General features: G+C 44.4%; 4 protein-coding genes across 5 annotated transcripts; 1 reads left to right on the forward strand and 3 right to left on the reverse strand.

Annotated features, from left to right (window-relative positions):
• The first annotated feature begins 326 nt into the window (after window positions 1-326).
• On the forward strand, window positions 327-19,804 carry LOC122612090 (leucine-rich repeats and immunoglobulin-like domains protein 3). The gene is made up of 9 exons (XM_043785470.1): window positions 327-1,247; window positions 14,220-15,225; window positions 15,734-15,805; window positions 15,871-16,080; window positions 16,144-16,287; window positions 16,351-17,174; window positions 17,242-17,598; window positions 17,659-17,940; window positions 18,000-19,804. Exons 2-9 carry the CDS (start codon window positions 14,360-14,362, stop codon window positions 19,130-19,132), a joined length of 3,888 nt encoding a protein of 1,295 aa, XP_043641405.1. The 5' UTR covers window positions 327-1,247; window positions 14,220-14,359; the 3' UTR covers window positions 19,133-19,804.
• On the reverse strand, window positions 7,264-8,716 carry LOC122612093. 2 transcript variants are annotated; one of them, XM_043785473.1, is made up of 3 exons: window positions 8,582-8,704; window positions 7,624-8,521; window positions 7,269-7,549 (listed from the first exon to the last, which is right to left on the reverse strand). In XM_043785473.1, the coding sequence occupies exons 1-3, from the start codon at window positions 8,650-8,652 to the stop codon at window positions 7,526-7,528; spliced, it is 993 nt and encodes a 330-aa protein (XP_043641408.1). In that variant the 5' UTR covers window positions 8,653-8,704; the 3' UTR covers window positions 7,269-7,525. The 2 variants fall into 2 exon arrangements, with proteins under 2 accessions (XP_043641407.1, XP_043641408.1); XM_043785472.1 differs by having other exon boundaries at window positions 7,264-8,521; window positions 8,582-8,716.
• A 79-nt stretch (window positions 19,805-19,883) lies between the features above and the next one.
• On the reverse strand, window positions 19,884-21,285 carry LOC122612094 (splicing factor YJU2-like). The gene is made up of 4 exons (XM_043785475.1): window positions 21,174-21,285; window positions 21,049-21,097; window positions 20,426-20,994; window positions 19,884-20,365 (listed from the first exon to the last, which is right to left on the reverse strand). Exons 2-4 carry the CDS (start codon window positions 21,070-21,072, stop codon window positions 19,948-19,950), a joined length of 1,011 nt encoding a protein of 336 aa, XP_043641410.1. The 5' UTR covers window positions 21,073-21,097; window positions 21,174-21,285; the 3' UTR covers window positions 19,884-19,947.
• A 255-nt stretch (window positions 21,286-21,540) lies between these two features.
• Window positions 21,541-24,545, reverse strand: LOC122612092 (phosphatidylinositol phosphatase PTPRQ-like; the record flags this gene model as incomplete). Its single annotated transcript, XM_043785471.1, has 9 exons — window positions 21,541-21,870; window positions 21,935-22,309; window positions 22,366-22,500; window positions 22,557-22,627; window positions 22,685-22,884; window positions 22,941-23,544; window positions 23,608-23,949; window positions 24,099-24,416; window positions 24,473-24,545. Coding segments are annotated over 9 exons (2,436 nt in total), but the record flags the coding sequence as incomplete, so codon positions are not given.
• Window positions 24,546-24,553: the final 8 nt, after the last annotated feature.

The raw sequence follows: 24,553 nt of genomic DNA on the forward strand, positions 1-24,553 counted from the left end.
CAAAAATTTATATTAACATAATGTAAGGGACATAATGTATCGGTCCCTTATCCGTTACATTGCTGGCCGGCAAAAGGGGAGTATCTTTCAGCACTGTTCTTGAAGTACATCAGGTCGTAAATAATACACAATAATTAAATTAAATATAACCTAATAATTATTAAATTAATACAGTTATTTAAGTGCAATGTAGTTGCATTTTTAAGTTATGTGTCAAAAGGATTGATGATTATTTAGTACATTTTGTGTGGTTTTTTATAGTACCTTTTCGCCGCACCTAAGTATTTCTGCACGCCGCAATCACGGTCACTCTGCGTTCAATTTTTACGGCAAGCAGTTCGTTCGTGCGCGTTGCTGCTGCAATCAATTAATTGAAAACAAGATCGGGGTAAATAACTTTGGTAAATGATCAAAGCGTGCACCGCCACACAGCCAATACGAATCGGTTTCCGTGCGCCAATTGTAAAGTGCTAAGTTCAAATCCACAGAAGTTCTTGCGCGCGAGCGACAGAGATAGCGTGTGTGAACATAAAATCACGGCAATAACAAAAAAACGTAAAAAAAACAACATACATATGCTTGTGGTAACGATTAAAACGGCAGCGAGCCTTTGTTTAATGCGCCTGATAAGTGAACAAATCGCGGTTTTAGAACAAAATTGAGAGAGGCAGTAAACAAACTAGCAACAAATAAGTCCTCCGCCCCCTCTCTATGCCATCGAAAATCACGCATTACGTTCACCGTTGTTGTTCTTGTCAATGAGTGCGCGGGTGTCCGTGCACGTGTGTGTGTGTGAGCTTGCCGCCACCGCAATTGAGGAAAAATACACCAATACATGGGCGGCAAATAAAAATAAGCTGTGCCTGTGTGCGTGCGCGCAGTGACGTCGCCGTTTAGAATCGAACGTGTTAAAGTGACGAATAAACAACAAGCGGGATTCGGATTTGGATTTGGACTCGGAATAGGAATCAGAATCGGGAATCATCATCAACATCAACATCATCGACGCAAGAGATAGACAAACAAAACAGACAGTCAAACATTTGTACATTTCCTTCGCACATCGGCGCAAATGTGTGTATATGCGACGTACGTAATAGTTTGCCGCCGCAGACATTAGGGCTCTGTTCTGTCTCTCTCGCTTGCTCTCCCTCTCTCCGTCACCATCTCGCTCGCGCCCGCTTGTTTACACAAACGCCCACATCCCCCGCCCACCGTCCACCAGCGTTCGCCGTCACTTTGAATAGGTGAGTAAATGCCGCATTCCGCCGCCTAATTAAGTTACCAATTGAGTTTCGCCGAATTGAACGTTCACTCTGTTGGTCTCTGTTATATAGCTATATAGTTATAATGGGTATAATTCTGTAATATAGCTGCTTTTAATGGTTGCAGTGCAACTTAAATAGTTTTATTACTTATATGTAGTAAGTTAAGCCATTAGCACAGAATATACACACCATATAGTTAAGTTCTCTATACATATATGATGATCTTCAACTTATCCATTCTACGATTGTAGAATTGTCCAGAATGAAAGAGCACTCGGGCAGAGTCTAGTCCTCTGTTTCCAGTATCCCTGCAGCTCCAGAAATAGTTTCAAGAAAACGTTGAGGTCACACAGTTTCGCCTGTATATCGTGTATCTGTAGTTCTATTCTGAACTCCCGAGGCACCCAGCGGGTTCTATGCAAAAGATGAATGATATACCGGGTCTCTGGTACCATGTTAGATGATAAATGGCGTGCTATATTAAATGATTTATTTCGCTGGAGCCCCCGAAGCCCTCGCTCGAGTTCATTGTGCCCCCCGCATGCTCTCTCGATCGCTAATCTGTGGTATCTCACATTCAGATTTGTGGCGCAGATTGGAGTCGGAGGTAAATGTTGAATATGTTGAATAGTAAATGGCTGGCAGCCCAGAACACGCGCCCAAAAAGCCACAGAGATCGCAACAAAAGAGCACGGACAATTTAAGACTGGAAAAGAAGAGGAAACTAAGGGGCAGCTAAATTCCATCAATCAATTTGAAAGCAAGAGAAACACTGTAAAATTGATCAAGAACACGTTGGGGAAACGACAATGTGATCTTTGTCCACTTCCAGTCCAAAGGGTTCAATTAGAGTTACCTAAGCTTCTTGGGCATTACATATACATACATATAAGATATACTTTTGCTCCGTTTCTATAGTTTTACAATTCTGCGGAAAAATAATATAATTTGTATCTGGCGGATATGCCCAGCGCTTTTATTTCGTTATTATCCACAAGCTATTCTCATGCTGAGTCAACTGACATTTCCTCAATAGCACAAACAGTTCGGAGATTGATTTTAATGGCATTCGCATTCGTGTACGTTGGTTTTTCGCTGGAACTAATCGTGGAATAATCATTTCCACTGCTTCTAATAACTTTCCAGCGTCAATTTCTAAAAAAAAACAACAACGTTTTACTCATTCTACTTTATTGTTTCAGCGCTGTGCCAGTTATTCTACGCCCAGTTGGTTGGCTATTGAATTCTTTCTTTTTTTTTTATACATATATAGATTCTGCTTTTTTCCGTTTTCTAATTAGTTATAATTACACTTAATGCAATTTAGTTATGAGGTTCTGTTTCTGTGCCCACATTCGTGAGCTCCTCAGATGGCTGTTCGTGCCGTTTCCATTTTTGCATTTATACATTTTAACATTGATGGGGGATTTTATGATTAGTGCAACTAGTTCGTGTTGTTGCATCTGACTGCTCTTTCTGTTACAAGGGCCGTCTAAAATGTGCTGGTGGAGAGGGAGATGGGGAGGCAAAGCGATTAGGTACACAAAAGCCCCATCGGACACCAGGCGTCGATGCAATTTGTATTTGTAAGATTTTACTTGGCCCGATAGGCGCGTCCAAGCAGCAGGAATTTGCCCAACTCTCTGCGTTTTGGGTTCCATGGCCCCTGGAACAGGGATATATCGAGATTATTTGGTCATAAGGCGGCTCCCCTCGTTTTTGCACTAATGGTTCTTGAGATTGGTCTTTTCTACTTTGCATAATGTATTTAATAGAGAAACTAGAGGCTAGGCTAACCGTTCAGATGTTTTAATAAATAAAAGCTAGCATGGTGCATGAAATATACTCTGAAATACAGAGATATAATCAAACCAATTGTTGAGATATTCTAAGAATTGCTTGTGCAAAACTTCCATAAAGATTTATTGCATTGCTGCGCTTTCTTACAGCTCACAACTAGCAAGTAGCAGATGGCAAAGTGGAGCCAGAGCTTAGATTCAGTTCCTGAGCATAATATATTATTATGAAAGCGCCTGGGCAAAGCGAGGTGTGAATTCTGGCTAAATTCAGTATCACCTTCGCATCATATGAGCATATGCATATGAGCTGTGCAATTTCAGCCGTAGATTACATCAGGTGGTCTCATAAATAAATGCATTTAATGCTCCGCTGGGTCGCACGTACTGGATGGAGTTCCTGGATTGGCTTTGGCTCTGGATCTGCATGGGTTGGGTTGGGTTGGGTTTGGATGGGCTGGCTGGTGTTCGCTGGTGTTCGGCTGGCCCTGGGGAACTGGCCAAAGACTTGACCATGGCATGTCGCTTGTCTCACGAAAGCATCTCGCAATGATGGAGTCGAGTCGGTGGTGGAAGCTATGGCCAAAGCTGCAGCTTTCCGTGCACCGGCCGGTGCACCGGCTCCTCATCATTAGCAATTTGAAATGCACTCGAAGTGTGGTGCAAGATCGGAGATGCCGGGGCTGCAAGAGTGTATCCAATTATTTCAGCATTTTATGGCGTAAATTTCCTTAAACCCAAGCCATTTTTCAACTGAAACGAATCGCGGCCAGAGCACACCAAAAAGAAACCCAGGCAGAATAACGTATTCCCCCAGTCTCCCAGTCTCCTCAGAAAAGGAGAGGAGCCCAGCTCCACGGCAGCTACAAATCTTAAAAAGGCATCAAGATTATTGCGCAGAAAAATTCTTTTCTTCACACCTCGACCAGACAACCCAACGTCGTCTTCGTCTTCGTCGTCGTCGTCTTCACTCCTCAAAGGTCTGGCATGAAAAAAAAAAATAAGAAATAAACGAAACAAAAAATGAAAAATGAACAAAAAAAAACTAAACAGAATAAGAAACTCAAAGAATTAAATGCGACTTCAAAGAAAGGTAAAACGGCAAGCGGAGCACTGACAAGAAATATGGTCAAAACGAAGCTACGAGGGCCAACACCACCAACAATGGACATCATGTGCAACAACAATAAAAACCAATTTAAGCCGACGTTCAAGCAGGCGGCTTAAAGTGTGTGGCAGGAGTGTGGGGCATGCACCATGGCGTACAGAGAGAAAAACACACCTATCGATTTGGTAACTGATTTCTAGTTAGTGCGATGTGAAGTTTGGTAGAGATCGAGCAATTGGAACTTTCTTAAAGCTTAAAATATATTTATGCCTAAAAATCTATTTATCTATTAGTTATAAAGCAACAAGTAGTTAGAAAATGGCTTAATTAGAGGTGAATTTTGGTATGTGAATTGCGATTGGTACCACAAATTATGATTTTAGTTGGAGAAAGAATACATATTTCTACTAATAGAGATCTGCATTTATGCACTGCGCTGGCACGCCTTCACATTTTTCTCAGTGTACATATAGTGTGGCGTGCGGAGGATTCCTCGTGGGTCTACCTTCTTGTCGGCTTTCGTTTAACTGACGTCCCAAACACCACAGAAAGGGCTACAGCAACAACAGCAACCACTGCAACAACAGCAACGATGGCAACGCATACACACAATCAGTTTCAGAAATCAGATTCGGTTCGAAGTTGAATAGTTCTGCTGCTCGGAATTATGTGTACGTTCGTATGTCTTGTGGCTACGTGCGGGGTATGGGGGGAGGGGTATCTTTGTCACTGCTCCGATCTATGCTGGCACTATCTGCTTGTCTGTGCGGTTGTGTGTGCAACGAACACAGCTGTAACTTTGAATTAGGGATATGTGTTCGACTTGGATCACTTTGCAGAGAAGAAGAAAATAGGAACATGCAGCAAACATGTCAAAGTCAATTTTGGGAAAAGGGTTTTCCGATCATATGCAAATGGAACGTAGTTTGGTTTCAAAGGGATGTCATAGATGAGATCCCAAAGATACGATCGTTATGGGATATATCCATTTAAACCAGTTCACATCTTATCTATAGCATCATAGGAGATGTAAAAGAAGTAAAATTCTCTAATATATTTATTTTTTTCTAGGAAATCGTATTCTTTGTGTCACACTTATTCAGTTTCTCTCATTCATAGAAAACAAATAGTTTATTATTCTGCGATGCATTCAGATTTTAAGAATGAACAATAGCCGGGATTAAAGGACATTCCCATGGAGTCAAGCTCATGGTCTATTATCCTCTTATTATTTATCCAAGTACTTTTCACCTTTCCCACACACACCCACACACACAGATACCCTCCTAACTCTGAATTTCCAATTCCCAAAGTGGCAGAAACTGCAAAAGCGGGCAACACAATCCGCTCGAATGAATTGAGAGGAAAAACCCGAAGCGAATCCCAATCAAAAGACCCTTCTTTGCGAGAAACAGATGCTCCGTTCTAACACGCACACATTCGCATAGCCCCTACACACGTATAAATATATATGTATATATATAAGTATCTTTGACCGATCATATCCAGTAACAATGCAAGTGAAATCCCAGAATCCCTTCCTCTTTCAGTCCGCTTCAGTAGTTGTTGTTGTTGCAGCTCATGCTCCGTCTTTGGAAAACGAGGCACAATCCAGTTCTGTTCCGTTCTCAGTTTTTCTGCTCCGTAGCTCCCTGCAGATCTCGAGTTGATTTCGTTTTGGCTTTTTGGGTTCCTGGAGTTTTTCAGAATTTCGTGCCTGTGCCTGGGCCGCTTTTGTTGTTGTTCTTGTTGCTGTTGTTATTGCCTTTTGTGTTTTTATTTTTTCTTCACACCTTCGAGAAGGCAGCCCAAACTGAAATTTCAACGTTGACTGCAAATCCAATTCAATTCCCAATGGCGGCCCCACTGCAGGAGAGTGTGCAAGCGAGACGGCTGAAGGCGGCAGGCCACAGCGAGAACGAGAGGGCGATACGCGGTGGGGGGTGGGGGTATGTTCTTCCCACAGCCGGTTTTTGGTGTTGGTGTCGCGCTTGGTTTTCTCACTTGGCCCGATCCGCAGCCGCTGGCCTTTTGTATTTCGTGGGCCGCGTTCTGGGACCACAACGACTGACAGCTCCAAAGCTCTGCCTTTTTTTTATTATTTTGTTTTTTAAATCTCATACCAGGTACTTGAAGAGTACGAGCGTATCCGATATCTTTATCTTAATATTATTTATAAAGAAGTAAGCTATAAGCTAGCTAAGCTACTGACCACATAAACATCAAGCTTAGGATCTTAAAGTATCTGTGAGTGAGTTACGTACAGGTCATCAGAAAGTCGATTTCATGGGCCATGCCAACATTCGTTATGTGCCAGACTTCTTAAGCAGGATCGTTTTTTACTTTTTTCCCTCGCTGCGTTAAGATCCCTTGACAGTCGGCTCAATGTGAGCATTTTTCTTTCTTTCTCGCCCGCTTTTTTTTCCACTTTTTTTTGTTTTGCTTTATTTTGCATCTTGAATGGAATACAATTTGACATGCTTGGGATTTTCATGAGAGCACAAAAAATCGGAAATTATTGCCGCCGCAGATTAATTTTGAACGCGCTGCTTGAGCCTCTCCTCCTGCGGCTTTTCTGCTTTTATCTGATGCACAGATACATATATAGATACAGATACAGATACAGATACGGATACTCGAATATACGAGCAGCTTAAGTCACGGGGATTACAAGTCGTCGCTTTGGTTCAAGGTGAGAGATCCAGCTTTGGACGTCAGTCTTTCCAACGCCGCACCACCAACTGGCGATACCAACGTGTACTTCGCTAGTCGGGCCGGACGAGGCCTTTGGAGTTTGACAAACCAAACACCGTAAAGCGTAAAAAGGCACGGTATCAGGGGCGATTTGTTTATCATCTGGCTGATAAGCGCGCATTTCGGAAGCCTGACTGTTTGTGTGAAAACAGTGCAAGTCTGTCACTCGTTCTCAGGTGATATCATCACCACCTCACCACCGAACACTTCGTAAGGGCTTTTCTGGGAAATCTGCTGGTGCAGGATAAGATTAGCGCCACCCAAAAAGGGGGCCAAGTAGCGGATAAATTATTAAAAACAACTCTCTTTTTTATATACTTATGATTTTATATTACAAATGTACAGTGCAATAACCAAAATAGATACAACTAAATATAAATATGAGTGCCTTTTGATAACGAAAATTTTGTATTATAATATTTGACGGACCAAACGTGTATATATGGATTGCCTTAATCCATTAAGATCCTCTCCGAACGCGAAAAGTTCCCCGTCGTTGGGGCTGTGCCTTCTTCTGTTTCCTCCGAAAAGCAGCACCAAGCTGCACATCTTCCCAAATGTCATTGAGTCTATAAAGCTTTCCATTAATCTCGGCGCACTCAAAGTACGTGATCGGACGCGGCCTAAGAAAGGTATTAGAGTTGCAATTAGGACATGAACGACACACTTGCTTTCGAGCGATTCTAGGTTGCGATACCTTTCTGGAACTAGGCTTCTCCTGATTCTGATTCTGATTTCTTAAACTGGCTTCCAAGGCCTCCTTCTTGAGTTTGGCTGCTTGAATCCGGGCACTTCTTCGTAATACGATAGGTGGTTCTTGGACCCGTTCTGGCTTATCTAATTTCTCCCAATCCACTACCATTCCAGAATTGGGTTTCTCCTGATCCTTCCGCAAGTTTCTTTCCAATGACTGCTGCTTCCTAAGTTTTGCTGCCTGAATCCGTGCACTTCGTCGTATTACCACGGATGGCTCATCTAATTTTCTCCAGTCCACTACCGATGAACCAGTACTGCAGTTCGTTGATCCCTTTGGGGATCGTCCTGGTCGACGTGGTCCAGCTACACCTAAACTACGGCGACTACTTGGGAGCTGTTGCTTCCGAAAAGCAGCACCCAGCTCCATGTCCTCCAAGTAATCCAGTTTACTCTGAGGAATTACTTTCTTTGATATCGTTTTGGGACTCTCCTGTTTCTCGCCCATTTCCATTGCATTTTTCTTTGGATAGTCAGGATTAATAAGGGTAGAGTTCGCATTCTTTTTGGGCCTTCCTCGCGGTCGTTTGGCATCCTTTTGCGACATCCTTGATTGAAGAGACTTCGCAGACTCCGTATTAAGACGTTTAATTTGTTTAGGCTGTTGTTTTTTGAATGCTTCACTAGCTTCAATGTCCTCGAAAAGATTGTATAGTCTATAAAGCTTGCCATTAATATCAGCGCAATTGAAGAACTCATCAGGATCCAACTTATCGCATTTTAAAGTGCGACTGGACGGCCTTGCGTATCTACTAGATCTAGACTGTGGATCGTTATACTTCGATTGATTCATTTGTATTCCTTGTTGGTTCTTTGGTTGGTTCCTTTGGCTTCTTGGATTGCTAGAAAGCTCTTCCTTAGTTTGGGACCACCCCAATTGCTTAATTTTACTGTAGGCTTACTCAGCTCTTGTAAAGTAAATTCGGCTGCTTAACAATTTATTTGTTTTTAGGTTGTTGTTTGATGTATACATTCCGTTTGTATCAACTGACTAAAGTATATTTTCATATAAACACTATCCTAGTATTGTTTGTGAAACTGATTTCAAGAGCTACTGAGTTTTATACAAATTCTTGTTATTATGCTACTCGGAAATGAATAAAAGGGATGCAACCTTTAAGGTGAAATATTTTGCGTGCCGCCCCTTAAAAATAATTAGAGAAGATCCTTTCATGACCAGCGCAGCTTAGAGGAGCACCCACATTCACCTGACTGCTGGCCACCACACCCAAAATAAGGTAGATATGGTTAGGATAGGATATTTGGCATATGATATCACACGCCTCGCTCTTATCAAAGAACACGAACAAAACGACAAAGGCGCAACAACAACAGCACAAGCATTTGTTGCGCTTTATTTATTCTTTATTTATGTGCCTTAGACCAATCAAGCAAAACGGTTTATCATTGAAGCGATAAAAAATACGTTAATTTATTATGAACACACACTGAGAAAAGCACTGACATGTGTATATACATATATAAAGAAACGGTTCGGAGCCGAAGAAAATAATAATAATAACAATAAATGTTTACTAATTGCGCGAAATTGAACTTGAAAATGTGAAATGAGTAAATACGCAAGTCAACAAACTTATGGAGTGAGTTCTTTGTCTGTTTGCCCAGTAAAACGGTATTGGGCTTAAAGCCTATACATAGTTGGTATCTGAAGAAATATTAAAGAAATTAAAAGGTATTTTATAAGAAATTATTTTGAATATTACAGTATTAAATTTCGTTGCAGAGCAACAGAATGCGAAACATTAAATTGCTCACTCATAGCAAATGCTTGTTTCCATTTCATTTTATTTATTTAATTGAAGTGATTTTCCGCCAGAACGAAAGTTCAAGTGACTTACTACTGATTTGCGGTCGAGTTAGCTCGGAAACTCGTCTCATTTTGGTCGGATTAACAGCAGAAAAGTTGGCCGGCCTGCAAAATGAACAAAGCGCGCAATTATAAACTCTATTTTTTAGTTATTTAATTAGCGGACCCTAGCTGAAGCGGAGGGGCTGAAATAATACGAACGACGTCGCTCGTATCTAGAGTGGAAAATTAATGGCTACAAAATTAAATTTATTTTTGAAAAAAAGAGGGGGGGAAAAAGCAGAAGAGAGGCAAAAACAACACCAACAGCAGCAGCAACAACATTAACAACAAAAACAAGAGCAACGGACCTGGGCTGCCAGACAGCCTGGCAATTTTGTTTCTTATTGGATTTTTGAACGAGCTTGCGAGCGTGCTTGTGTGTGTGTGTGCGTTAACGTAAGTGTGCGAAATTTATGTTGCTATTTGCGTCGCGATGGCTGCGCTGCCCACTGTGCTGCCTCTTATCATGGGTTCTGCCCGTTGCTGTTATTGTTGGTGTTGTTGTTGTTCTTGTTTCTAGTTGGCTGCTGGCACGTTACCTAATTAGTTGCCGCAGACAGCGCGACGTTTTTACCTTTTAGCGGTACACGTACAAACACATTTACGTTTACGTATTTAAAGTGGTGTGCGGCCGCTTTGACGTAACACATTACGACAATCGGGCAGCGACGTCGACGACGACTGCGAGCGATTTCCGTTCTCTGCCCACGCACATTGCACACATCACCACAGCGGAGGCAGCGACGCAGCAGCGCAGTAAGCAGAGGCAGCGGCAGCGACGATAGAGAAAACTTAGCAGAAAGATACAAATACAAACAACCGCAAATAAACACGCGACAAAGCGCAGCTTCAACGTTTTGTCTTCCTCTTGCCTCTGCATTCGGCTTTGTCTTGCCCGTGGGCACAGTGGGGCAAAATAGACAAGTATCATTTAAGCTTAAAAAGTTACGGAAGTTCAACTTATGTCCGTTTAGTAAAGGTCATTTACATATATGAGTATTGTGTTAAATTTAATGTAATTTGAATAAAATAAAAATAATATATTACTATTTACATTTATGTAAAAGAATCATTATGTATTTAAAGCTGTCTGTCTTATACTTGCCATCTGAAAGATTTACTCATTAACAAAGCAGCTTGCACCACTGTGCCGTGGGTTTTGGCAGCATCGCATCGCTTGAGTTGCAGCTGCTCGACGACCCCACCTCACCCCACCCCACCCACTGCTTGCCACACCGCCACCGCCACTGCCACCTCCGCCCCCACTCCCATTTTTCACCTCAATTTTCCGACCGCCCACTGGCAGCGTTTTGGTTTATTCTCCTTTTGCTTTTTGACTCTGTTATTTTATTTTCTTTTCTTTTTTGGCCTGGCTTTTTTATACACACGCCAACGACAGCGAGAAGAAAAAACACTTGAACAAATGCAGCAGTCAGCTTATTCACAATGATATTGTGTATGGTATATTTTTATTCGTTTGGCAAAAGTAATAAACATCAGATAGAAAAACAAAATACACGGCAGACAAAATCATTTGGGCGAACCAAAACGCTTTCGCAAAGAAAAATAAGAAAAAAATTAAATAAAAAGCAGAAAACCGAAAGCCGAAAACAAATCATGACAAAAAGCTGTGGGCGACAACAACAAGTCGAGTGAAAAAAGCGAAGACAAAATTACCAATTTAAATGCTAAAATCCGAATCGACGGCTGAGCCAAAAGCCACTAAAAACTAAGTCAAATAAAAATGCAGCCCAGGCATTTAGTGAAGTAAAATGCTAATAAAGAAGTAGATACTGTGTGTATGGTATATGTATGCCCGACTGCACAGATACGATAATTATATAAACAACGAAAACTGATTGCCGATGTCGTTCCTAATGATCATCGCAAGATACACACGTTGATCATGACTGTGTATATGGGATATGTGTGGGATATGTATGGGATATATGTGGCACATGCGTGTAGCATAAACATATGTGTGGTTCCATCCACACGGCGACCATTGTGTACATATATCAATGGGTGTATTATCATATCATCATCGCCAGCGGACAGGCGACAACGTGGACATTTTGTCGTTTTTATAAGAAGACAATACCCGGGGCCGAATTCGAACGTTATCTAATAAATTGTGAGGGAGTTGACAGCGGACGACTGACAACAACAAAATAAAAAAAAAAAAAATAAAAAAATAAAAAAAAGCAGAAAACTGAAAACATAAAACTGAAATTAAACAAAAAGCGGTGTAGGAAATCTGCATTTGGTCGTAAATATTGTTGTTGTCTGTAAGCTGTCCGAAAATGAGTTCAGAGTGAAAGCCCCCTTCCCCAAGAAAGATTGTGTGGGTTTTTCCCTCAAATCCCCCGACTTTAACCTTTTTCGGTGTAAGCAGAACTCTCCGGCTTATCAATATGCGAATTAGCCGCTGATTATGCATGCAAATCGATTCAAAATGGTGGCACATCGGTGGGCAGAGGAAATTAGCGCTCTCTGCTGATTGGTGTGTGAAAATTGATCCACCAGATCGCCAGATCGGCAGATAGCCCCCAAGATAGTGATTTAATGGCCCGCATCATGCTTAGGATGTTGCCTTCATCAAAGTGCTGATCGATAGGTGCGAAATTTGACTTATTGTTCGGATGATGATCGATAGCCTTAAGCCCGCTTGAACTGCCAGATTTGGGAGCTTACTTTGGATACATTCTAGCCCATTAAGCGCAGTTAATACCCAATAATGATCTTTTGGCATCTTTGAAACCTACATGTTATCTTTTATGGCAAATGAAGTGTAAGACTTCGCGAGAAGTATGAAGTCATAGTTGAGGGCGATGTGAAGTGTGCAATAGTTAATAGTTCCTAGCTCTGTAATCAGTTTTACCCTTGGAACCTATGCCAGCTTATATGTACATATGTACACATCTAATAAGGCCAATTTCCTGAATCCCAAGGTAAACCCTTTGATTAGCTCCAGTTTTTACCACCTCAAATAAAACCATTTCTCTGGGCCAAGCACTTGCAGCCCCACCAAGAAGTGTGTATTTGCCCCGAGCGATCTGTACAAATATCAACAAATATAAACATTTTCCTCTGTAGATACCGCGATCGAAGACAGTGCAAACCTATTGATTAGATAATTGCAGAGGGATCTAAAAAAAATAAAAAAAAAAAGAGGCACTAAATGTAGAGCGGGAAACGTGCGACAATCTTTGGAGATACAGATAGGGAGATAGGAGGAACTCCTCCGCTGAATCGGTGCCAAGTCTTCGGCAGAACTACTAATCAAAGCCTCTTCACTTCGGACACTTGAGGTTTTCCCCGGCCAACTAGTATGCTAGTATGTAGCTATATACATACATATATAACTATATATAGGCATGGAGCTGTGAGAAATGTGGAGAAAACTCTTTGAAGAAAATCTTGAGACCAAAGTAAGCGGTTGTTTCTGCTCGTTTTGTTTGATTTTTTTGTTGCCTCCGTTTGTGTGTTACTAAATTTGGTTGTCTGGGCATTTCCACTACAGAGTGTCTGAATGTATCTGTATCTGTATCTTTAGTTGTTGCTGTTTCTGTATCTGTATCTGTAGCTGTGTTTGCACCAGACCATTTTTAGTAGCCTGTCTATATATGTAGCATACTATATGGTATGGCATTGTATGCCAGCTCTGCTCAACTGCGGTAATTGCCGACTATTTTCTTTAATTCGTTTCCAGCTGTCCTTTTCTGTGGGTGGTGGGTGGTGTGTGGTGCACGGTGTGTGTGTGTGTGTGCGTCTATATGGCTTGGCCTGGTGGGAAAGTGCTCCTCCAGCATCGTTTTTGGTCCAGCATCCGGGCACCAGAAAGGTGATAGCAGCGGCAATAGCCACAAACTGCGCAGCATCCGTACTTTATCTCTCCGCCGTAATGTCACCGAAACTGGCGAGCTTTGGTCCCATCGCAACGCCCTCCACATTTATATTCGAAATAAAACCAGCGCACGCTGCACAATGCTGGAGCAAGATGAAGACATTACGTCTGATTTTTTAAATTCTGCATTCTGAATGGGGGGCCTCCAGGGGCTCACGGGGGCCTCGTCTCGCAGTCACTCGTGGTCGTCGCCACAGAAATTCTGACGATTATGATGATGATGATGGTGGCGATGATGTTTTGCTGTTTTTGCAACCGGCAGAGCGCTCGGTTTTGTTTTTGTTTTGTTTGCATTATAAAATCGTTGGCTCTGCGCGTTTTTTTCGCACAAAACATCCGGTCGTATTTTAATTTAATGAGTATAAATTCTCTGCTCGGCCAGAGACACTGGCACTTTCTGCACAATTATTATTTACATATATTTTATTTATAAAAGGCATTGGGAAAGTATACATTCGGTAGGTTCTATGTTATGAATATGGTTTAAATGGTTTCCTTTCATGTATTTTCTCTTTCCGTTACACGTAAGCATTTTTGAAACTATTTAAAAACTACTGTGCCTAAGAATTCGTATTATTCCATTTCCATTTAATATAGTTTTTATTTTATCTATAAACATTTTACAAATTATCCTTGTAATGTCTATTGTTCTTCTCAGATCTATTTAATATTTTAAGGGGCAGTAAACTTTTTCTTAAACTTTATTAATATAAATTAGTTCATAAAAATCTAATCTTCTATTTCTTTTCCTCTTATTTCTAAGGCACTATGCACGGAGTACCAGAATGCTCGGCTGGCGAAAGGGGCTTTCCAACACTGGCCGAGGGCGAGTGACGTTCGCTGGAAATAACGGCGCTTTCTTACTGCCGCTTGAAAATCAACGAATTTAACAAAAGTCGCAAAATGCACGTTTCAGCCATAAAAGGCCGACAACCGAGGGAGTCAAATGGTGATAGCCCCATGGTCGTTTGTAATCATCGAATCTGCAACATCAAAACGAGTGGCAATGGCAAGTTTTTAATGTCGTGGAGTCGACGTCGGCGGCGCAACAGTAACAACAACAATAGAAACAGCAGCAGCAGCAACAACAATGCGGCAGCTGAAAGTCGCAGTCATGATAATTGCACTTATTCTACAACAAATGATTTCAATAAACTCAATAAATTGCTGCTAATTACGTACATGCTGCTGATAACAGCGGCCACAATTTGTCAAAGCGCCGCCCAGTCGCCGTCATCATCGAATGGAGTGGAGTCAGGGGGATCCCCCCTGAGTGCGCTGCTCAAATCTGGTGGCGCTACCTACAATCAGCAGTTGCCGCAACAGCAACTCTTCGCCATGCTGTCCAGGAATGGCGGAGGATCGCCGGGCCCACGATCCACGAGTGCCGGTAACAGAGGCTACACCAATGCCAGGCAGCAATTCATGGCCCTCAGCGAGGATTACTCGGATGCGGATGTGGACGAGGAGGATATGGCAGCGTTGCACTATCCGCTGGCTGCCTCACATCCACCAGCTGGCGGCTTGGGATCCTCCTCCGGCATTTCGATTCAATCCGGATCGCTGGAGACAAATGGCTTTGTGGCCGACGATGGTGGGCAGTATGAGCATGCCCAGAAAGCACTGGAGGCGGCTGCTGCGGCGGCCAAGGCCAGTAATAAGTACAACATCGACTGCCCCAAGGACTGCAAGTGCCTCAATGTCCTCTTTGACTGCGACAAACTGCATCTGGAACGGGTGCCCGTCTTGCCCAGCTACGTGCAAACTCTGTAAGTATTCAAATAGAGGAGAAAATGTCAATACTGCTTATCAGGCAGATCTGGAAAACTACTATTGAATGGGAATGAATATTGGCTTAGCTTTCCGGTCTTTTTTTCTTATGCAACAACTTCCAATAGTCCTCCATTGTGCCAACATCAGAAAATAGAGACTGTTGGTGGAGTTTGGAACATTGGGCAATATTTAGATCCATAAATTCCTGGGGGATGAAATGGCGAGCCACCCCCATCAGATACTCTGCGAATATAAATTACAGAGTGGCACAACCCTCGACATCGATATTTGCCCTCAATTTCACCATTATTTTTTTTGGGGGGGTTGCGATTTTATCGTTGCGCTTTTAATCAATTTAATGCATGGCAAAATTATGCAAACGTCGTTCGGTTTTTATCAGTAGCTTTGCATCGATAATTGGGACATAATTGAGATGCATTGGGCAAGCCAAGGATTTTACCAAATGGTACAAATGGCACAAATTAATTTTTATCTTTTTCGCAGGCATCTGGCCAACAACAAACTGAACGACACAACCGTCCTGGATATACGTAATCTGTCCAATTTGACAAAAGTGTAAGTAAAGCTGAAGTTTGTCAAGGAAATGCTTTAAAACTAATTACATTTTACATGCATTTTAGTTCATTGAAACGGAATTTATTGGAGGTGATCCCGAAATTCATAGGCCTCAGTGGTCTGAAGCACTTGGTATTGGCCAACAATCATATTACCAGCATCTCCAGCGAGGCGCTGGCAGCTTTGCCATTGCTGAGAACGCTGGATCTGTCCAGGAATCAGTTGCACACCATCGAGCTCAACTCTTTTCCGAAGCCCAATAGCCTAGTTCACTTGTAAGTCCTTTGAATGTGCTTTGATTTAGCCCATTTCTTACATCTTTCACCTCTCACCCACAGAATACTCAGTTTTAACGAGATAACCAATGTGAATGAGCACTCTTTTGCGGCTTTAAATAACCTCACAGACCTGGAACTGAATAATAATCGCCTGAGCACTCTACCCATAAGGGTGTTCAAAAATCTAAACCGACTGAAGAAACTGTAAGTTATTTAAATTCAGCATTTTTAACATTTCTTACAATGACTTCATTCACCTTACTGCAGAGCTCTCAACTTCAACCAACTCGAGATAAACTGGTCCACGTTCCGTGGCCTGGAGTCGATGAAAAATCTTCAACTGAAGTCCAATAAAATCCGAGCGCTGCAGGACGGCGTCTTCTATGTGATGCATAACATCGAGACCATTGATCTGGCCATGAACCAGATCAGTTCACTCTCCCGCCAGGGTCTCTTCAATCTGACAAAGCTGCGACATCTGAACCTGTCGTATAATGCAATTTCGCGCATTGAGGTGGACACCTGGGAGTTCACTCAGTCGCTGGAAGTGCTGGATCTGTCGAACAATGCAATCAACGAGTTCAAGCCACAACATTTGGACTGCCTACATCGCCTGAAAACGCTCAACCTAGCCCACAACCGATTGCAGTATCTGCAGGAAAACACCTTTGATTGTGTTAAGAATCTTGAGGAGTTGAACCTGCGGCGCAATCGCCTATCCTGGATCATTGAGGACCAGAGTGCAGCGGCTCCGTTTAAAGCACTGCGGAAACTGCGACGCTTGGATTTGCATGGCAATAATCTAAAGCAGATCAGCAGTAAGGCGATGAGTGGTCTCAACAACCTGGAGATACTCAATCTCGGTTCCAATGCCCTGGCCAGCATCCAGGTCAACGCCTTTGAGCACATGCTTCGCCTAAATAAATTGGTTTTTAAATCGCTTAACTTCATCTGCGACTGCGATTTGATTTGGTTCCAACAGTGGCTGAAGAATCGCTTTCCCCAGCAGGCAGAACACGCGGTGTGTGGCTATCCGGAGCATCTACTAGATCGGCATCTGAAGTCACTGAGCAGTTCGGAGTTGGTGTGCGGTAAGTGTGATCTTTTCGTTCAATTTTTGGATCGTAAGTAATAATAATATTTAATTCTTTCCTTAAGTGGACTCCCCAAAACCGCGAGTGGAACAGGAACCGGACGACATGCTGGCCGTAAATGGAGCGAACATCACTCTGGAATGCATTGCCAGTTCACCGACAGCGGCTTCGCTGGCCGCCGCCGATGAGCTAAAGATCAAATGGCGCCACGACAATCAGCATGTCCAGGAGCGACCAGCTGTGCATGACGGTGCCAGCACGGAGACGCAGATCCGTCATGACCTGAGCACCAATCAGACCTCCATCTATGGCTATCTTAGGCTCACGAATGTGACCTACGAAAGCGCAGGACGCTATCAGTGCGTGGTATCGAATGCCTTTGGCACCACTTATGCACAGAAGTTTAAGATATCTATAGGAAGTACGATCACTTTTCGATTTTGCCATCTATTTATATTAATAACCATCTTTACATCCCCAGTTCACCCGACATTTTTGCAAGTGCCCTCAAATCTGACCTTGGACGCTGGCGAAATGGCTCGATTGGTCTGCTCGGCCAGTGGTGATCCCACACCAGAGATAGCGCTACAAAAGTTCGGCGGTAGTGAGTTTCCAGCGGCCACCGAGCGTCGACTGCAAGTGATCCGCGAGGAAAACGCGTTTTTAATAACCAACGCTAAGCCCAGCGACTCTGGAATTTACACGTGCACAGCGTTAAGTGCTGCGGGCGAGATTAAGGTCAACGCAACGCTGGTGGTAAATGGTAGGTTCTTGTAAGCGTTTTATTTTGCCGTCACTAATGTTTCTTCTTGTTCAATGCAGACAAACCGCAGCCGAGCATTCCCTTGGTGCACCAGGAGGTGGTTGTGGGGCGCACATGTGTGTTGCAGTGCCTTAGTGAAACGGCCAATGCTGATTTTGAGCTGGAACATCCGCATCGCGAGTGGTTCAAGGAGAACAAACCGATACACATCTCACCAACGGCTCCAGACGGAGATCGGTATTACTTTTCAAACAACAAGGAACTGCTTGTGATCCTGAATGCCCAGTCCAACGACGCTGGGCACTTCCGCTGTGAGATAACTGACAACTCGCGAACGTTTACGCTGCAATCGGAGCTGGTAGTGGTTAAGGAGAATCTAAACTGGGACGTCTTGCTGATGGGCATAATCGTACTAACCGTCATATGTGTCGTGGTGGACTGCTGCATCATTTGGTGCACTCTGCGCTACCAGAAAAGGAAACTGCGCATGAGCTTGGCTGCCGAGAGACTGGCGGCTCGTACGCAGGCTAGTCTCCATTCCACTCTGGACAAGGATCAGACGCAACTGACCACGCTCAATCGTACACAGCTCAGACCACACCAGTCACAGCTGGTCCTAGATGGACTTCCCACGCAGCAGCAGACGCAGTTACGACCGCGCAGCCTAGCGGATCTAGGCTGTAGCAATGGCGAGGCGAACCACAGTCGCCTCATCGTGACCACAACGCCGTCTTACGAACAGCGCTGCCTGGAGCAGGGACTGACCCTGAGCTATCTGCGTCAGACGGACTTGGAGGCCCAGCAGGATCATTTGTCCAGCAAGGACTCGGGCACGGGCTCGGATGCGGCGGTGAAACGCAGTCTGGAAGACTTTGTGGTGGCCATGCCCAGGCATAAGCATCACACCGACGACGAGGAGGAGGAGGATGACGAAAACGACTTGCAGTACGCGCCCACAAGAGCTCTTGGCATCTCCGAGTACGACGACATGGAGCTGTACGAGCTGAATCATGCTGCAGCCGAGCAGCAGCATTTTCTGCAGAACAACAATCACAACTACGACGGTGGTGGGGGTGGCGATGCTGGTGGGGTCAACGAAATGGTGCCTAAGGTGCTGCCCCGCAAATGCAGCGCTGGAGCCAGCGGCAGCAACTACAACTCCATCCAAAAGTGCACTACAGTGGACATTTGAGCGGAAGCTTAACCAAATTAGCATTATGAGCAGGATGATCAGGATCATATACCAAAAAAATGGAGGCTGCACCGTACGCCCACCGCAGCCCGCCCCCAAAACGAACACAAAGACTGTTTAACTCGTAATTATAATTCGTAGATTCGTGGTCCAGACTTGTTGACTGGCCACGACCATAGAGCAGGCGGCCTTATTGATGCCTTTGCTAAGGAAATAGGACAGCTAGAGAAACATACCAGTGTCTTCGTAATTTATGAAATGAATCGTTAGAATCGATTATGATTAACTAGTAATGCATAATATTTAATTATCGTATATGTATATTTATAATTTTCTTTCGCTTGTGATATTATTTATTATTTTGATTGCCCGAGTTTTAGACGTAATATATTCACCTCTGTATATATCACTTAGGGTTTAATTGTAGTTGGTATCGGTTTCGTACGTCGAAACACACTCGTTGATCAAATGATTGCCAGAAAATCGGCTATGACAGCTCCAAATGAGTGGGAGTGTACCTTAGAAGAATACTTTGCAGTTACTTTTTGATTTGATTAATTTTTTGTTTGAATTTGAAATTAGTTTGCCTTATGATTGGCCTTGACAAAACTTGAAAGGATACAAACTGAAACAAAGTCAAAATATTTAATAAATTGATGCATTATTCCAATACGTTATAGGAACTTTTACTTAATGGGAATTTAATAAAATGCGGATGGTTTCAAGTTCATAAGAATAAAACCATCGATTGTTTGTGTTATTTGAACTTCCTTTAATCTGTCTTGAGTTGTTAGATGTGTCAGGTAAATGCTTGGTCAGTTGGAATCCTCTGAGCTGTCACTGTAGGCAGCCAAGAGTGAAAGTCCAGCTGGAGCGGCAGCTGGCTGCTTTGTAGCTTTAGTTTCCGGTGGTGCCACTGAGGTCATCGTTGTTGGTGGTTTAGATTCGCCTTGCGTCATTCCATTGGCTTCCTTGGACTGTGGTTCAACTGGCTTCGCTGCTGGAGTTGTCTTGGGTTTAACCAGTACCAAAGAAGCCTTTCTTTTGACCAGGGACTGTGCTGCAGATGCTTTGTTTGATGATGTGGCTGAAACACTTAGCGTGCTGGGCTTGGCCTGTTTGGCTGGTGGTGGAGCTGGCAGTGGATCCAACGGTTCCTCCTTGACCTCCTCAATGATTTCCTCGGCCACAACACGGGAGCTTCCTTCTGGTTTGTTCCTAAAGTTTACAGACCTAGGGAAATGCAATGTGTTAAAAATAGAGACTGGATATAATATCTAGTAATAAACCCACTTGATGAAATCCTCGTCTTCGCGTTCCTCCCGCTCTTGGCGCTCTCTCTCCGTCTCCACCGTGTTGTACTGCTGCAGCAGAGTGTTGTAGTCCACTGTCTGCTGGCGCCGGTTGAGATCGCGCAACTCTTCCAGGCTCTCGATCATTTCGATCTCGTTGCGCGACTGTTGGGTGCGGTTCTCGAGCAGCTTCATGGGATTGTTGGCCTCCTCCTCGCGCAATTCCTGCTCCTCGCGGCGTGCCTGCTCCTCGGCCAACTTGAGGGCCATGAAATTTCTGGTGGCACCCGCCTCAATCTCGTAATCCGTGTTCTGCGGATCTGTCTTGAAGGAGATCTCCTGCAGGCATCGCGTGCACTTGATGTAGAACCGATAGATCCTAATGCCCAGGTAGGTTTCGTTCTCCACGTCCTCCTTGCGAGCGTTGAACTTCTTGCCTTTGTAGATGTATTCCCCACAGGTCTTGCAGCGCATATTAAATGGAGCCATCAATCTCACGGTGTACTGGCGGTTTTTGGCCAGTTTCATGCGCGGAATCTTCGACGGATCGAAGTCCGGGGGATAGTATTTCTGCAGAGGAGTTGGTCAAGTGGTGCTCTGTTAGCTTAACATGTATTTACTTACGTTTAAGACCTTTCGCTCGGACATTTTGAGGAGTACGATTTATTTTCAACTAAAATAAATAAAATTTATTTATCTACGTAACAGTGCTGTACAATTTATGCTGTAAATAGTGTTGTAAGGCGTACTTCGCCGTTTCGAAAATATAGCTGTCTCGCTCTTTCTGTTTCCAGTTGCATTTACCGCCAAATTTGAATTTAATAAAAAGTGGTATAAACTGTTATACACGATATAAATTGGTTTATTTTAGTTAATAATTTCTTTATTTTTCCTTTGCATTTTTTTAAATAAAAAAATAGCCCATTTTAATAAATAAATTACATAAAATACAGTTTTGTGCTATACATGCGCTTCTTTATAAATAACATTTATGTACAAAAACCGTTTTTCAAGTTATATCCACGTTTCACGCTAAATTTACACTTTAGACACACATTTCTTTGGCTACTATTGCTGCTGCCTTGTCAACACATCGTTTATACAAATTTTATCGGAACACAGATCCTCTCACATATTGCTGCTGGTAGTTGGACCATCGTTTTCGTTAGGTGGACTGCTCCTCCGCAGACCGGAGTACCGAGCGGGCAGCTGCAGGATGGGCACACCGTTCTCCACTTCGGACAACGGTGCCGATGACACCTGCCCGTCGCCGACATCCACGTCCGGAAAGCTCACCTTTTTGGGTGCGGGAATGGCGGGCATGGTCTCGGACTTGGAACGCCCCTCCAGTTTCAAGGCAGCTCGGGGAATCTTATGCTTGACCAGCTCATAGGTGCAGGCATAGAGGAACGTGTACTGCTGCTGCGTTTGCACCATTTTCATGCGCTGCAGATTAGAGAAGTAGTAGGATGGGATGGCAATGGGTATTAGTTACCATTGAAAAACTCACCTGAAAACGCAGTTTTTTGACCGTTTCGAATATATTGATTTTCGACTCGCTCTTCAATCGCTGCATGATCAGATCCAGACCGATAAAGGTGCCCGTTCTGCCCACTCCCGCACTGCAATGGACCACGATGGGCGAGTAACTGGGTCGCCGTTCCGCCTTCACCCTCTTCACGAACGCAATCAAGTGCATGGGATCCTCGGGCACGCCGTGATCGGGCCACTTTTTGAAATAGTAGTGGACGACCTTCTCCTTCAGCCCGTACTTATCGTGCACAACGGTCAACTCAGTGCGATCGTACAGCTCCATCACCTCCTTGGACTTGATAGTCACGGTCAATCCACGCGCGTTATAAGGATAGTACTCGTGGCACTTTATCTGTGGACGAAACGCCGGCTTAGCTTCCATTTCGAGGACCTTACCATGTACCTTACCGTATTGCCCTCGCGAAACTGGGTCACTTGCACAATAACCCGCACGTTGTACTGCAGGACCATGCGCCAAAAGTCCATCACACTCTCCGGTTTTGGTCCCTGGGTGGCTATGTACTCCTTCTTCCGGGTGTGACCCTGTGAAGTAGGTGCATTTAAGAGGGTCCTTTGCCTTGTAAGCAACCACAACTTACATCTATGAAGGAGGCATTGATGTAGTCCGAGCCCTCCGCATCGATGTCCAGAATCACGCGATTCTTGTCGTCTATAAAATGGGAAAATTACAGAGGTATTTACCATTCTTATTAGAAATCGTACTTACAGGGGTATATGTCCGCATAGCGATTCTTGTGGCAACCCAATTCGGAGGCGGAGTAGCTGAGCTCCAAGGCCACGACGGTGATCTCCTTGAACTCCCTGGTCAACTTCTCCGGCTTGGCGACCTCTGCATAAAAGATGGCAAAGTTCTTGGCAATGACATTGCCAAAGGGGTCCTCGATACCCTGGCCAGAGTCCCGTTTCCTGCACCAAAGCGAGTTAAGTCGTTTTGCTGGAGAAGATTGCCATCGTTGACTTACCAGTCCAATCGCTTTCGCACCCAGAGAACCGTCAATCCCAGCACGAAGGCCAGCAGCAGACAGCTGCAAACGCTCACCAGGATCAGGGTCACCTTGATGGCCGCCTTGGTTTTGAAGTTGAGCACGGCGGCATCGCTATAACCAGACGCGGTGAACAGCCTCACCACAACGTTGTAATCCGTGTCGGGCAGCAGAGGTCCATTGCAGTACGTCTTCGTGATCTCGGAACACTTGTCCACTCCGATGGTAAAAACGATTTCCTCTTCGGTGGTTAGCTCTCCATTCCTTCCCAGACGTTGGACGGGTTCCGGATGCCAGCGCTCCTCGGTGGTTTGGTACTCCAGGCTGCAGTCGCCGGTGCCATCGGCTCCGGCAGCTTGGTAGGATAGAACCTTTGGCCAATCGCTGCTCACATCGTATTTGAGGTGCGGGACTCCAGCGCAGTTCTTCTGCGAGACCATCAGTGCCACCCACTTGATGTCACCGAACTCGGATGTCATAATGTCGGCAGGAAGTCGGACAAGGGCCGTTTTCGTTGGACTGGACGTCTCGTCGACGTTGGCGCGCATTTGCTTGATCAGCTCTTCACTCGGAATGGTGGGCACTGCAAGAAGGCACACGGATGGTAATCAAGGCCTTATGGTTGTGCCACGATTCCGATACTTACGTCCCGGCGGCGACTGCCAATTGCCAGCCACGCTGCTGCTCAACTGCTCCACATCGCGATTCTTCACGGACACCTCCACCGTATAGTCAAACTGCGGCTGCATTTCCGTCTCCGTGTAGGACATCCGTCCCTGTTTATTCCCCGTGTCCAGTTGCACCCTCCGTTGCAGTGTGACTGGAGCGTAGTTCGTCCGTGAGCCTGTGAAGTTCAGCTGGAAGTACTCTATATCGCCATGGGACTTGCAGGGCACATTCCACGTGATGGTCACGTTCGCCTCGTATTCGGTGTTGTTGTTCTTCGGGCCCTGGGACAGAACGGTCAACTGGGTCACGCTGTCGGATACTGCAAGGTTGGCAATGTTGATATTACTATTTATATTAGATCATATCACATCATCATATCCTATATTGCAAGAATTGTGCACCCATGTAAACAGGATCATCAGGACACCTTTGGATAATCAAGGATAATCAACCAGGTGCTTAACTTACCTCCGGGCAAAGTGGTGCCAATTACGGGTTCGGTATAGGTGCCCATGCCGAAGTCATTCTGTGCCGCCACCTGCATCATATATCGAACCGCCGGAGCCAGACCCGTGAAGTTCACATTAGGATCGCCCTTGGTCTCCGACTTGGTGTCCTGAGGCACCTCGGCGCACTCCTCGGGCACAAAGTAGCTGGCCTCGTGGCGCATCAGGAAAACCTGGTAGTACTTCATGGGTCCATTTGTGTACGTGGGCGGATCCCAGTTGAACAGTAGGCTGCTCACAGTGCTCTTCTCCAGCGTCACGTTCTCCGGCACCTCGGGAACTGCAATTGGATTGCCATTTACATATAGGTGTCATGTATAGATCGCTATATCTTACAGTAGGCTGTGGTTTGCAGATTGGTCTGGATCATTGGATCGGAAGGTCCTGCCACATTGTAGAGTATTACTCTGCAGACGT

This window comes from Drosophila teissieri, chromosome 2R (assembly GCF_016746235.2).
Source record: "Drosophila teissieri strain GT53w chromosome 2R, Prin_Dtei_1.1, whole genome shotgun sequence".
In the NCBI taxonomy this organism is placed as follows: Eukaryota; Metazoa; Arthropoda; class Insecta; order Diptera; family Drosophilidae; genus Drosophila; species Drosophila teissieri.